Source organism: Macaca thibetana, chromosome 14 (assembly GCF_024542745.1).
Source record: "Macaca thibetana thibetana isolate TM-01 chromosome 14, ASM2454274v1, whole genome shotgun sequence".
Classification (NCBI taxonomy): domain Eukaryota; kingdom Metazoa; phylum Chordata; class Mammalia; order Primates; family Cercopithecidae; genus Macaca; species Macaca thibetana.
The window spans coordinates 8,496,961-8,508,440 of record NC_065591.1 but is presented as its reverse complement, the minus strand read 5'-3'; the positions used below and the strand labels follow the sequence as shown (position 1 = coordinate 8,508,440).

At 58.9% G+C, this 11,480-nt stretch overlaps 2 protein-coding genes across 16 annotated transcripts in view; one reads left to right on the top strand and one right to left on the bottom strand.

The window, feature by feature from the left end:
• Positions 1 to 221: 221 nt before the first annotated feature.
• Positions 222 to 11,480, bottom strand: part of CFL1 (cofilin 1) — a 170,576-nt gene continuing 159,317 nt past the window's right edge. For 6 of the 15 annotated variants that reach the window (XM_050756795.1, XM_050756791.1, XM_050756790.1 and 3 more), the window contains exons 2-5: positions 3,131 to 3,216; positions 980 to 1,287; positions 698 to 774; positions 222 to 497 (exon numbers count right to left, since the gene is read on the bottom strand). In XM_050756795.1, the coding sequence (XP_050612752.1) occupies positions 385 to 497; positions 698 to 774; positions 980 to 1,287; positions 3,131 to 3,133 (501 nt within the window). In that variant the 5' untranslated portion in view covers positions 3,134 to 3,216 and the 3' untranslated portion in view covers positions 222 to 384. Of the gene's footprint in view, positions 498 to 697; positions 775 to 979; positions 1,288 to 2,668; positions 2,991 to 3,130; positions 3,241 to 6,181; positions 6,290 to 9,527; positions 9,532 to 11,480 lie in introns of those variants that run through there. The other 9 variants (XM_050756796.1, XM_050756798.1, XM_050756801.1 and 6 more) reach the window with 7 other exon arrangements.
• On the top strand, positions 5,257 to 11,473 carry MUS81 (MUS81 structure-specific endonuclease subunit). Its single transcript, XM_050756658.1, has 16 exons — positions 5,257 to 5,903; positions 5,988 to 6,117; positions 6,366 to 6,451; positions 7,011 to 7,109; positions 7,262 to 7,330; positions 7,495 to 7,580; positions 8,110 to 8,250; positions 8,453 to 8,545; positions 8,643 to 8,764; positions 8,847 to 8,944; positions 9,534 to 9,650; positions 9,753 to 9,848; positions 10,050 to 10,178; positions 10,253 to 10,356; positions 10,845 to 10,928; positions 11,020 to 11,473. The coding sequence occupies exons 1-16, from the start codon at positions 5,769 to 5,771 to the stop codon at positions 11,084 to 11,086; spliced, it is 1,656 nt and encodes a 551-aa protein (XP_050612615.1). The 5' UTR covers positions 5,257 to 5,768; the 3' UTR covers positions 11,087 to 11,473.

Genomic DNA, 11,480 nt, shown 5'->3' with positions numbered 1-11,480 from the left:
ACTAAACAGACAAGCACAGAGTCACTATTGCGGTTAGAAGTTGGCAGCATGGGAAGGGGGAGGACCAGGTGGGGAATGGGGATGTTGTTAAAAAAAAATACAGGCTCCCCCACAACTGGGGTACCTGGGGGGAACTTGGTCTGCTTCAACCCAAGAGGAATCAGAAGATCAAAAGCAGTTTGGGAAAGCCAGAACCGTCAGGGATGGAGGGAGAAGGAAAATCCAGGGGGTGGGGGGGTCTGTTTGGCAACTGGGGTGAAGGGATTGCCCTCCCCCTGCTGGGATCCCCCCAGCCCCTCCGGTCTGGCAGGAAGGGGGCAGCCTGCAACCCCCGAGGGCAGGTGTGGGGCTGCCAGATGCTCCAGGCAGGGGGCCAGAAGGGGCTCACAAAGGCTTGCCCTCCAGGGAGATGACAGCACTGCCCCCCAACTTCTCTGCCAGGGTGCAGCGGTCCTTGACTTCCTCGTAGCAGTTTGCTTGCAATTCATGCTTGATCCCTGTAAGGAAGAAAGGGGAGCATCTGTGAGCAGTAAGCACTGGGGTGGGGGTAGTTTCTGTGGCTGGGAAGGAGCCAATCAAAGCAGATGGAAGGAACAAGCAGGCAGTGAAGGGGGCGGACCCTCTCTGGGTGCTGTTCACCCTACCCTGCAGCCAAGGTCACAGCAGAAAGGCACTCAGCACCAATGCTGGCCCTTACCTGTCAGCTTTTTCTTGATGGCATCCTTGGAACTGGCATAGATCATTTTGCTCTTAAGGGGCGCACACTCAGGGGCCCTGAACAGAAACATGAGTCAGGCAACTCGCAGCAACAGCAAAGCCATAGGTGACTTTGAGAAACCCTTGGGCTGGCAGTGAGGAGTCTTTTGTTACAACCCCCTCCCAATCCAAACCCACACCTCTGGGTTGACCAGGATCCACAGAAGTTTCCCATCATGGGAAAGAGGGTAGGTGACAAGAAGTAGTGCCAGAATGAGCTCACCAGAAGATAAACACCAGGTCCTCCTTCTTGCTCTCCTTGGTCTCATAGGTTGCGTCATAGAGGGCGTAGCGGCAGTCCTTGTCTGGCAGCATCTTGACAAAGGTGGCATAGGGGTCGTCGACAGTCTGGCCCACATCGCCCACCAAGATCTCCTTGCCCTCCTCCAGGATGATGTTCTTCTTGTCCTCACTCAGGCAGAAGAGCACCGCCTTCTTGCGCTTCTTCACCTCCTCTGGCGTTGAAGACTTACGCACCTTCATGTCGTTGAACACCTTGATGACACCATCAGAGACAGCCACACCGGAGGCCTGGGAGACACGCCACGTATACCTCATCAAGAAAAAGACCCTAGGGAACTGCCCCTTGTTTTCTCAGAAGATCCCAGTCCGCGTCTTGAGTGGTCACTAGTGCCCTTCCCAAGGCAAGTCACTAGTTTTTCCACCCAAGCCACTCTCAAAGAACCAGATGGGACACAACCTCAGAATGGCAGCCATGGCCTCTGATCACCTAGTTCAACAACCCCTTCCCTCATTTTACGGGACAGAAATGGAAAACTCGTGAAAAGCAGAGCCTTGACCAAAATGTGAACCCAGAATTAAAAGATCCACCGGCTACTGACTCACTTGCTACTCACCGTATTTGCTCTCAGCCTTTGGATAAAACTGGTGACTTAGAACTTCAGATATGGAGGACCCAAACACCTGAGCCGAGACTCCTCTTCAGAAAGAGCCAAGACCCCACAATGCTAGATGGGACCCCAAGGACACTAACAGTTACAACAAACCCACCAGAACTGCTTGATTCAGTGTTACTACACAAACGACCTCTGTTCCCTCCTAGGGTCTTTCCCAACCAAAACAAGAATCACAACCCCCAGTAAGGACCCTGCCCGACAACTCCCTTCTTCCGGGAATAGTGCTAGGCCCCAGAAGTCGCTGGTAAAAACATGCCAAACTCAAGTGCCCAGAAGCCTCGCGATCTTTAAACTCCTACTCTGCGTCGTGCTTGGCAGTACCCGAGCCAGGAGGGGGGGGGCAATCCACGGTAAATCTGGTCCCCCGAACTCCCCGGAACTGCAGAGGAAGCCGGCCACGTGACTCGGTAGCTTCCGGAGTAGGCGGGGAAAGGAGATCGGCTAGGTCCGGCCCCCTCCCCAATAGAGAACGGCGTACCCGAAAAGCAGCAGCATCTCCAGGTCCCTAACCCTGTGGAATCACCTTAAAACAACGGATGTATCAGACCTATCTGCTGCAGGCAGGAGCCTGGATACGCTACATAACCTTCGGTTTTCTCAGCCCTCGGGCCGTATACAGGGGGCGGGGTGGTTTCCGGGCGGTGCCCGACTGGGTCACTTCCCTAAACTCGGCTCCACCCTCAGGCCCATCCGGGAAGGCCTGGCTGGCCCAGGGCTTCGGCACCCGCGGCCGGGCCTGAGCGTGCGCGCACGCGCCGGCAGACAGCGCCGTTCCAGCCCTCGCCCAAGGCACGGGTGAGAACGCAGCTCGTTAGATGTGCTCCCGAAGGCGCTGCGGTCTCTGCGATGCCCCCTCTAAGCCTTGCGGTGCAAGGCCCTAATCGCAGGCACCCACGCCCCAACCGGGACCCCGTCTTCCCAGCATCACCCCTCGCCGCGCCAGCGCCCGCCCCTCCCGGGCGCAGGCATCCCTGCCACCTGCTCCCGAGACGGACCCGGCTGCCGAGGGAGGGTGACGCGCAGACAGGAACAGCCTTGGGTGGGGCGCGCGCGCCGAGATCTCTCGCGCGCTTTTCCCTCGCCGCCCCCGGGCCGGGTTTGGACGCCGCGTGCTGCAGTCGAGAGCGCGCCCCTAAGAAACGCACGACGCTGGTCGTTCCGCGAGGGGCGCGCCAGCGCGCGCCCCGGACCCCTCCCCCCACGGCCGGTTTCCGCGCGGGCGCACCAGCGGGTGGGGGAGGGGAGCCCAGGGGGCGCGCGAGCGACGTCCAGACCGGCCCTCCCCGGCGCCCACGGGCGCGCACGCGCATTCCGGCACCGCCCGCCCCTCCGTGCGAGACCCTCATCCCGCCCGGGGCGCTGGGGGAGGGGTTGCGGACATCGCTCCCCCGTCGCCTCCTGCGCGCAGGCGACCGACCCGCAGCCGCCTCCCTCGGGCGTCGTGGCTTGCCGCTCACCATGTTTCCGGAAACGAAAAGGAGCGGGCACCGAGAGCCGCAGTAGACAAGAGCGCTGCAGACGCTGCCGGGACCCGACTGAACGCGGCCTCTCCCGGCCCCTTCCGTTTAGTAGGAGCCGCACAATGAGGGGCGGGGCGGGCTTCCGGCGCTCCCTCCGCGGGCCGACGGGAAATGGAGTCCGCGGGCCCTGCGCCGCCGCCTCGCTCGCTCGCTGGGTAACGGAGTCTTCCCGCCGGCCAGCCCGGAGCTGCAGTGCATGCGGGGAAATGTAGGCCCGGGTTCCGGGCGGCACCGCACCGCGCAGCGCGAGCCCATTGGTCCAATTTCCCAGGAACCGCTCTGAACCCGGCGAGGTGGCGCTCAGTAAAATGACCCGAAAACGATCCCCGACTAAGCGGCTCTTTATCCCGCAGCAAAACGGCTTTCTTAAGACCCATCTGGTATTATCTGGATCCGTTGGCCTGAAATTCTCGAGTGAGGTTAGGGTTTTGCTTTTCTGAATCGAAGCAACTATTGATTAGCCTGGAATCCCGACCTAAAGCAAAGAAAATCACAAGTATGAAGGCGTCATCGGTCGGATAACACTAGTACTCCACAGGTGCAAAGCCACTCGTCTCCTGAAAAAAAAGGCCATGTGCAACGTCAGTAAAATAAGAATAGGAGGAAAAGGCACAGGGGAAAGGTACAAGCAAATCTCTGAGAGCTTTGTTCTTGTTTAAAGATGTTTGGCAAAGTCATGAGGCGATAAAGGGTAAAGACGAGGCTTTGTGCATTCAATTCAAAGCTTCTTTATGTGCCTTTTACGTGCCACTGAGAAAAAATAGATATTAAGCCAGACTTGCACCCAGCTCTCGAGTTGATAGCCAGATACGTGGTTATTCTAACACCTGAAAAACTGAGACAGGATCTATGGTGGTATATGCCTTAAAAAAAAAAACGAGCGGGGGACTCCGGGATGATTTTGTTGTCCTAGAACAGTGATCACAGCCTCACACTCTGCAGGAAGAGAAGACTGGGTCGCAAACAAGCCAGAGGCAAACCCAGAAAGGGAACTGGGGACTCTAATCCTATAAACGGAATTAAGGGTGTAAACGGAGAGCGATGCCAGGGAGTGGAGTACCTTGCAGAGCATGCCGGGGGTTGTAGTCGGGGACATTCCACTGCACCGCCCCCGCCTGGGCTCCCGGCGCTCCAGGTGGAGACAGCAGCTTGACCCCCGCCTCCCGCGAGCGGCCCTGCATGAAGACGCTAGCGCCCCCTTTTCCGAGCCTTAGAGTTTCCAAGATCAACGGGGAGAGGGAGGGGGCTTCGCAGTTACCCTGGAGACGCGCTCCCGCCCGCCCCCAGCCGCGGGATGCCCTAGATGTCCTTATTAGGACATGAGACTCGAGGGGGCGGGGTCAGCCCGGCCGCCGGCTTCAGGCTCCTTATAAGGCCGCGGCGGGCAGGAGGCGGGAGCCGGAGCCCATTGGTCCAATTTAGCCCGGGTGGGGCTACTGCGCCGTGGGCTAGGCACAGTCCTGAGGGGCGGGCCTGGAGCTCCGGCGCCCACCTCTCCCTTCCTCACAGCCTGGAGACCTGCGTCTCACGACTTCCGGCATAGCAGCTAGATGCCGGGTGCTGCTTCGAACCCTGGCGGGTCGCCTGTGTCCAACTCAGTTATACGTGTCCTTGAGGCTTCTCAGGTTGAAACCCTTTGTAGGGTTTCCATCTTCAACCTCCCTGGGGGTCTCCCACTTCCGATTAGCCACAAAAATGACGAACTGTTCTCCCCTCTACCTGTGTCTGGGCTTCGTAACCCGCAGCCTGCTCCTCCGCCCCGGAACCCAACCACGTGCCCATCTCAGGCCTCCCCAACTGCCAGGGTGCCCAAGCACCTCTTACTTACAGTCCTCCTTCCTCTAGGCCTCTGACCCCCGACCTTCCGAGTCCTATTTTAGGCCTTCTCTGCACGTCCCCGACTTCCTTTCCACCATACACTCTTTGCCCTGTATCCCGGGGATGAGGATGACCATTTCCTCCAAGGATCCTGCAGCTCCTCCTGCCTTACCTTTGTGTCCTCATCCCCAGCACCCATTTCTGGGTGTCCTTCCCACCAATACGTTTGCACCCGTTTGCTGGACTCTTTTCAAGACCAGTCTCCATCTCCAGCCTCCTTCAAGCTTGAGGCTGAAACTGGCAATCTTAAGAGACTTAGAGTGGCCAAGTTCAGGTTAGTCCGTTAAGCGCCGCCCAACCAGTCCTCCCCGTCACAGGGGGCGCTGTCCGCCTTCCTCTCGCCTACACAAAGATGTCCCCGCTCTCGAATCTGGGGTGACAGGAAGGAGTCGGTCCAGACTCCGGGGGCTGGGATTGGGCGCGTCCCAAAGGCTAGCTGGAGTGGTGCCGAGGGGAAAGATCGTTTAAGAGACAGCGCCCCTCACCAACCACTTAGAGCAGCGCAGGGGCGGGAGGGCGGCAGGCTCTCCTCTCGTTAGTGCCCCGTGTGTTTGGGGCCCTGTGATCTCAGCGGTCCTGCCCTCGGCCTCCCTCTTCTCCCGCCCCGCCCCGGGCCAGGTGTTCGAATCCCTACTCCAGAACTGGCGGCGTCCCAGTCCCGCGGGCGTGGGGCGCCGGAGGACCCGCCCTCGGGTTCATGGCGGCCCCGGTCCGCCTGGGCCGGAAGCGCCCGCTGCCTGCCTGTCCCAATCCGCTCTTCGTTCGCTGGCTGACCGAGTGGCGGGACGAGGCGACCCGCAGCGGGCGCCGCACACGCTTCGTGTTTCAGAAGGTGGGTCCTGGCGTGGCCCGATGGGAAAAGCTGCTGGCCAGGTCGGGCCTGCCCTGACCAGGAACCCTACCCCTGCCCGGCCAGGCGCTGCGGTCCCTCCGACGGTACCCACTGCCGCTGCGCAGCGGGAAGGAAGCTAAGATCCTACAGCACTTCGGAGACGGGCTCTGCCGGATGCTGGACGAGCGGCTGCAGCGGCACCGAACATCGGGCGGTGAGCGTCTGGGAAAAGGGTCAGTGATCCCCTGCCTCCCCCCAGGTGCAGCTTCCGTACTCACCTGGAGGCCCTTAGCTTTAAGCTCCCCACTCCTGTCCAAGTTGCCGTTCGGCCTCGGGCTAGTGGCTGGGGCTCCCTGAGCCTCCCTCACCGGTTTCACTTATCATCTGAGCAGGTTGCATCCCAGACCTTCGCAGCTGCCGGATTCCGTGGAGTGTGGAGTTGACTGTCTTCTGCTCCCGCAGGTGACCATGCCCCGGGCTCGCCATCTGGAGAGAACAGTCCAGCCCCCCAGGGGCGACCTGCGGAAGTCCAGGACTCTTCCATGCCAGTGAGGAAGGGGCAAGGGGAGCGGAAGGCAAAGTGGGAGTGCGGGAGTATGATTTTCTGGCTTGGGAGATTTGGCAAGCCTGAGTCCAAATCTCACCAGTGATTCCTGGCCTTGAGCAAATGACTTACCCTCTTTTTGACTTTTTGACTTACCCTCTTTTTGACCCTCTTTTTGACTATTTGAATTAAATTCACATTTAATCTGTGAATAGGAATATTGGTAACAGCCAACGAGAGAATTCCATAATCAAGCTACTTAGGGAGCCCAGCTCAGTTAGTTACGGGGTCACCATTATTGAGTTTTCCTGTCTAATCACACGTGTTCTGCAGCGCGTGGTAGAACTGAGGCCAGGCTGGGCAGACACCCCCACCCGCTGCCCGGAAACTGCCTGCTGTCTCATCGCACATTTGCAGTGGGCCATCCCATCACCTGGCCCGTTTTACAGAGAAGGAAACTGAGAGATAACTGAGTGACTTACCCAGGGCCACAAAGCCTGCTGGGGACTTATTCGAAAATGACTGGCTGGCTTTCACGTTCAGAGTTCCTCTGTACCTTTCAGGTTCCTGCCCAGTCCAAAGCTGGAGGCTCTGGCAACTACTGGCCAGCTCGGCACTCAGGAGCCCGAGTGATACTGCTGATGCTCTACCGAGAGCACCTGGTGAGCACTGGGTGGAACCATGGCAGTGGGGTGGGAAGTTCCCAGAGGTGCCTAGCCCTGGCAAGGCAGGCAAAGATTATCCCAGCCACCTGAGCGAGATGAGGAGGGTCCCTGGCACTGAGCCTACCCTGTCTCTTCTACCTTGGTTTCAGAATCCTAATGGCTACCACTTCTTAACCAAGGAGGAGCTGCTGCAGAGGTGTGCTCAGAAGGCCCCCAGGGTGAGCACAGGGATTGGGGAAGACAGGCCCAAGTGGCTCTGGAGCCCACCAAAGACTGCCTTTTCTTGCAGTGGGCCCGTGTGTGGCCCGTGGCTGGGGACACAGGGAACATGGACTTGTGGTGGTACCAGGTGCTCTCTGACGGTCTCTTTTCTGATCCACAGGTAGCCCCTGGGCGTGCTCGACCCTGGCCAGCCCTCCGCTCCCTCCTCCACAGGAACCTGGTCCTCAGGACACACCAGCCAGCCAGGTGGGGCCAACTGCAGGAGATACAGGAAAGCACACGTGAACTTCTTAGTGGGGCCTTAGAGTCACTCAACAACTCCCAGAGCTGATGCTGTTGAGGTTGGGGGCCTTTCCTCAGGAGCCCCCACTGTTGGAGTACCTGGAGGGTGTGAAACCGCAGGTGCGGGGGTGGGAGGGTGCCGTGGTTATTGGAGGAGTAGAAAGACTTTTCAGAGGAGATAGCGTTTGACACGTTTTAGGATTTGGCAGGTAGAGATTCAGGATAAGTATTTCGAGGAGGAGGAAACAGCATTAGTGAAGATAGGAGGAAGGAAATCGTCTGAGACACACTTCTTGCAGACCTGAGAATGGAGCTGAGCAGGTCCAAGGAACTGCTCTAAGAGCCAAGAAGACCAGGAGCAGCAGGAGCCACTGGGGTCATTTGTGCAGGGCGCCAAGGGGGCGGTGAGGCCAGCCCAGCTAGGGGCAGGCAGGAGAGCCTGCCAGGAATGAGTGAAGAAGGGAGAACTGTATTTTTCCCCTCTGCCTCCCAGGTACTCATTGACCCCAGAGGGCCTGGAGCTGGCCCAGAAGTTAGCCGAGTCAGAAGGCCTGAGCTTGCTGAATGTGGGCATCGGGCCTAAGGAGCCACCTGGGGAGGAGGCAGCAGTGCCAGGAGCAGCTTCAGCAGAGCTGTGAGAAGGAGGGCGGAGGAGGGGGGAAAACGGAGGTGGGGATGGGAAATGAGGCCAAAACCCCACCTCTATCCATCACCTGTAGCTGAGCTGTGGCTGCCTCCCTACTGTAGGTGGGTGGTGGGTGTCGGGTGGCATGGGTGTGGGGCAACTGCCCTAGCACAAGGGGTTCTGGCCTCACATACCGATACCCCCCACTTAGTGCCAGTGAAGCAGGGGTCCAGCAGCCACCACTGGAGCTGAGGCCTGGAGAGTACAGGGTGCTGTTGTGTGTGGACATTGGCGAGACCCGGGGGTGAGTGAGGTGGGGAGAAATGAGGTAGATGATCGGAGGAGGCTGGGGGGTAGGCACTGCCCTGCCCTGATCTAGGATTCCCTCCTTGCCACTCCAGGGGCGGGCACAGGCCGGAGCTGCTCCGAGAGCTACAGCGGCTGCACGTGACCCACACAGTGCGCAAGCTGCACGTTGGGGATTTTGTATGGGTGGCGCAGGAAACCAATCCTAGAGACCCAGGTGAAGGGCCGTGGGCAGGCTGGCGCCAGGGGCAGGGCCTGGTGGGTGGGGGATCACAAGCTAACGGCTGGCTTGTCAGCAGCGAGCCCTGGGGAGTTGGTACTGGACCACATTGTAGAGCGCAAGCGGCTGGATGACCTTTGCAGCAGCATCATTGACGGCCGCTTCCGGGAGCAGAAGGTAATTTTGCTGGCTTTGCCAGGCTTCCCTGACTGCTCTGAGGCCCCCCTTTTCAGCCCAGAGCAATCCAGGGGCACTTCTGGCAGCCTCCTTGAGGCAGAGCCTTTGGAATCCAGCCACATCCACCATGTGGTTGCTCCAGAATCAGACCCCCACAGGCCTGTCCAGGCACACAGTAGGAAGCCAGGTACCTGCATTTTTGGGCTGAGCTCAGGAGCATATTAAAGACCTCTTGGGTACCGAGCCCCTGCAGTCTTGGATAAACAAGGCTTAAACCTCCAGAATTGGAAATACAGAGGCCGTACCTTGGTACTTGCTGCTGGGTGGACCCCCTAGTCACAGAGGCCATGTACCAGCCCAGGGGAGGCTTGAAGGATGTTGAGAGATGGAGGAAGGGCTTTCTAGACAAGAGTGTCAGCATGAGCAAAGCTGTGGAGGCCCCTCTGAGGCAGGTGGAGAGGCTAGGGAGGATGCAGAGGCTAACTGGTGGGAACAGGGTCGTAGCACCATTTTGAGTGTGACATCATAGACGCCCAGGCATGTGGTCATCCAGCCTGACCCTCCCTGCCCACTCTGTCCACTTCCCCAGTTCCGCCTGAAGCGCTGTGGCCTGGAGCGCCGGGTATACCTGGTGGAAGAGCATGGCTCGGTCCACAATCTCAGCCTTCCTGAGAGTACGCTGCTGCAGGCTGTCACTAACACTCAGGTGAGCAGGGAGGGCAGGGCCAGGCAGGCAGGGGCCGCTGTGGTCCATGGTTCATGGTCTGGGCCAGGAACCACCTTCCCTCTCTTGGGTCCTCTTCCCCAGGTCATTGATGGCTTTTTTGTGAAGCGCACAGCAGACATTAAGGAGTCAGCTGCCTATCTGGCCCTCTTGACGCGGGGCTTGCAGAGACTCTACCAGGTGAGCAGAGGCCCCTGTCCCAGTGTCGGGACACAGCCCACAAGGAATTCACCTTGCCTGGGCCCTGTGCATCCCCAAAAGAAGCAAGGTGGGTGAGATCCCCATTTCTCAGGCTGGCCCCCCGAGGCTGAGGACTGGGCAGGGGCTGGCTGGAGTTGTCCCTTTGAGCTCCAGCCTGGCCTCAGTCCCTTCTTCCCTCAGGGCCACACCCTACGCAGCCGCCCCTGGGGAACCCCTGGGAACCCTGAATCAGGGGCCATGCCCTCTCCAAACCCTCTCTGCTCACTCCTCACCTTCAGTGACTTCAACGCAGGAGCCATCAAAAATAAGGTACCGTCTCTGCCCAGCTTCTCGGACGTGGCCTGGCCCAGACCCCCACTGATCCAGCCCTTCCCCAAACCCAGGCCCAGTCAGTGCGAGAAGTGTTTGCCCGGCAGCTGATGCAGGTGCGCGGAGTGAGTGGGGAGAAAGCAGCAGCCCTGGTGGATCGATACAGCACCCCTGCCAGGTAGGCCCTAGAGGGCCCTTAGGTGTCCTCAGCCCCTGCTCTCCGTGCATGGAATTCACCTTAATCCATGCTTTGTGGAGGGAGCTTGGCCTTGTGTGGGCTGTGCAGACCAGAGATGGACAGATCCCAGGGTGCTCATGGAGGTCAAGCGGGGAGGAAGCCAGCAGACCCACACAGTGTCCCAGGCATTGGAGGCCACAGGAGGGAGGGAAATGTCCCACGTGGTGGCGAAGAGGCTTCTTGGAGAAGGGGGCTGGGCCATTAAGGGGAGTGAGGGTGATGGTTTGGAGCCTTTGCTGGTTTTGCCCCAGGGTTCCCACAGGGAGGGAGGACAGCCAGGCTGGCCTGGGGCCTTGAGTGCCAGGCTCAGGAAGTGGGGCAGTGTCCCAACTCTTCTATCCCATGCTGACCCCTCTGCCTGGCCCCTCATGGTGCTGGCCCAGAGTGGGCCACCGTCAGCCTCAGAAACTCAAGCCCCTGTCCCCCAGCCTCCTGGCCGCCTATGATGCCTGTGCCACCCCCAAGGAACAAGAGACACTGCTAAGCACCATCAAGTGTGGGCGTCTACAGAGGTGAGGGCAAGAGACGGAACCTGGAGGGAGTGGTGGGGACTGGGGCTGCCCTAGGCCCAGGGCGTGACCCTTGCTGCTTCTCTTCCTGCAGGAATCTGGGGCCTGCTCTGAGCAGGACCTTATCCCAGCTCTACTGCAGCTACAGCCCCCTGACCTGAGCTTATGCTGTGAAACAGCCCCCAGCCCCCATCTGTACCCCCACACAGGCTAGCCAGCCTTTTAACAACATCTTTTGTGGTAAAATTAGAATCTAAGTGTTTGCAGCCATATGTGTTATGTAGAAGATGCCTGGCCCTGGGGACCTTGTGAAATACGCAAGAACCAGGGATACCGTCTGGACCAGTGGTTTTTAAACAAAGCTGCTTAGGACCTGGGATTGCCTGGTCAGGGAGATGGAGTCAGTGGGGCACTGCAGCTTTGAATCGATTTTATGTCATCAGTTGGTCCTCATCAAATAAAACTTCCTTAGGAGTGCAGAGGGCTCATTGGGAAAATAAAAATAATAAAAATAAATAAAACTTCCTAAAAGAAAAGCTTGAAAACCACTAACAG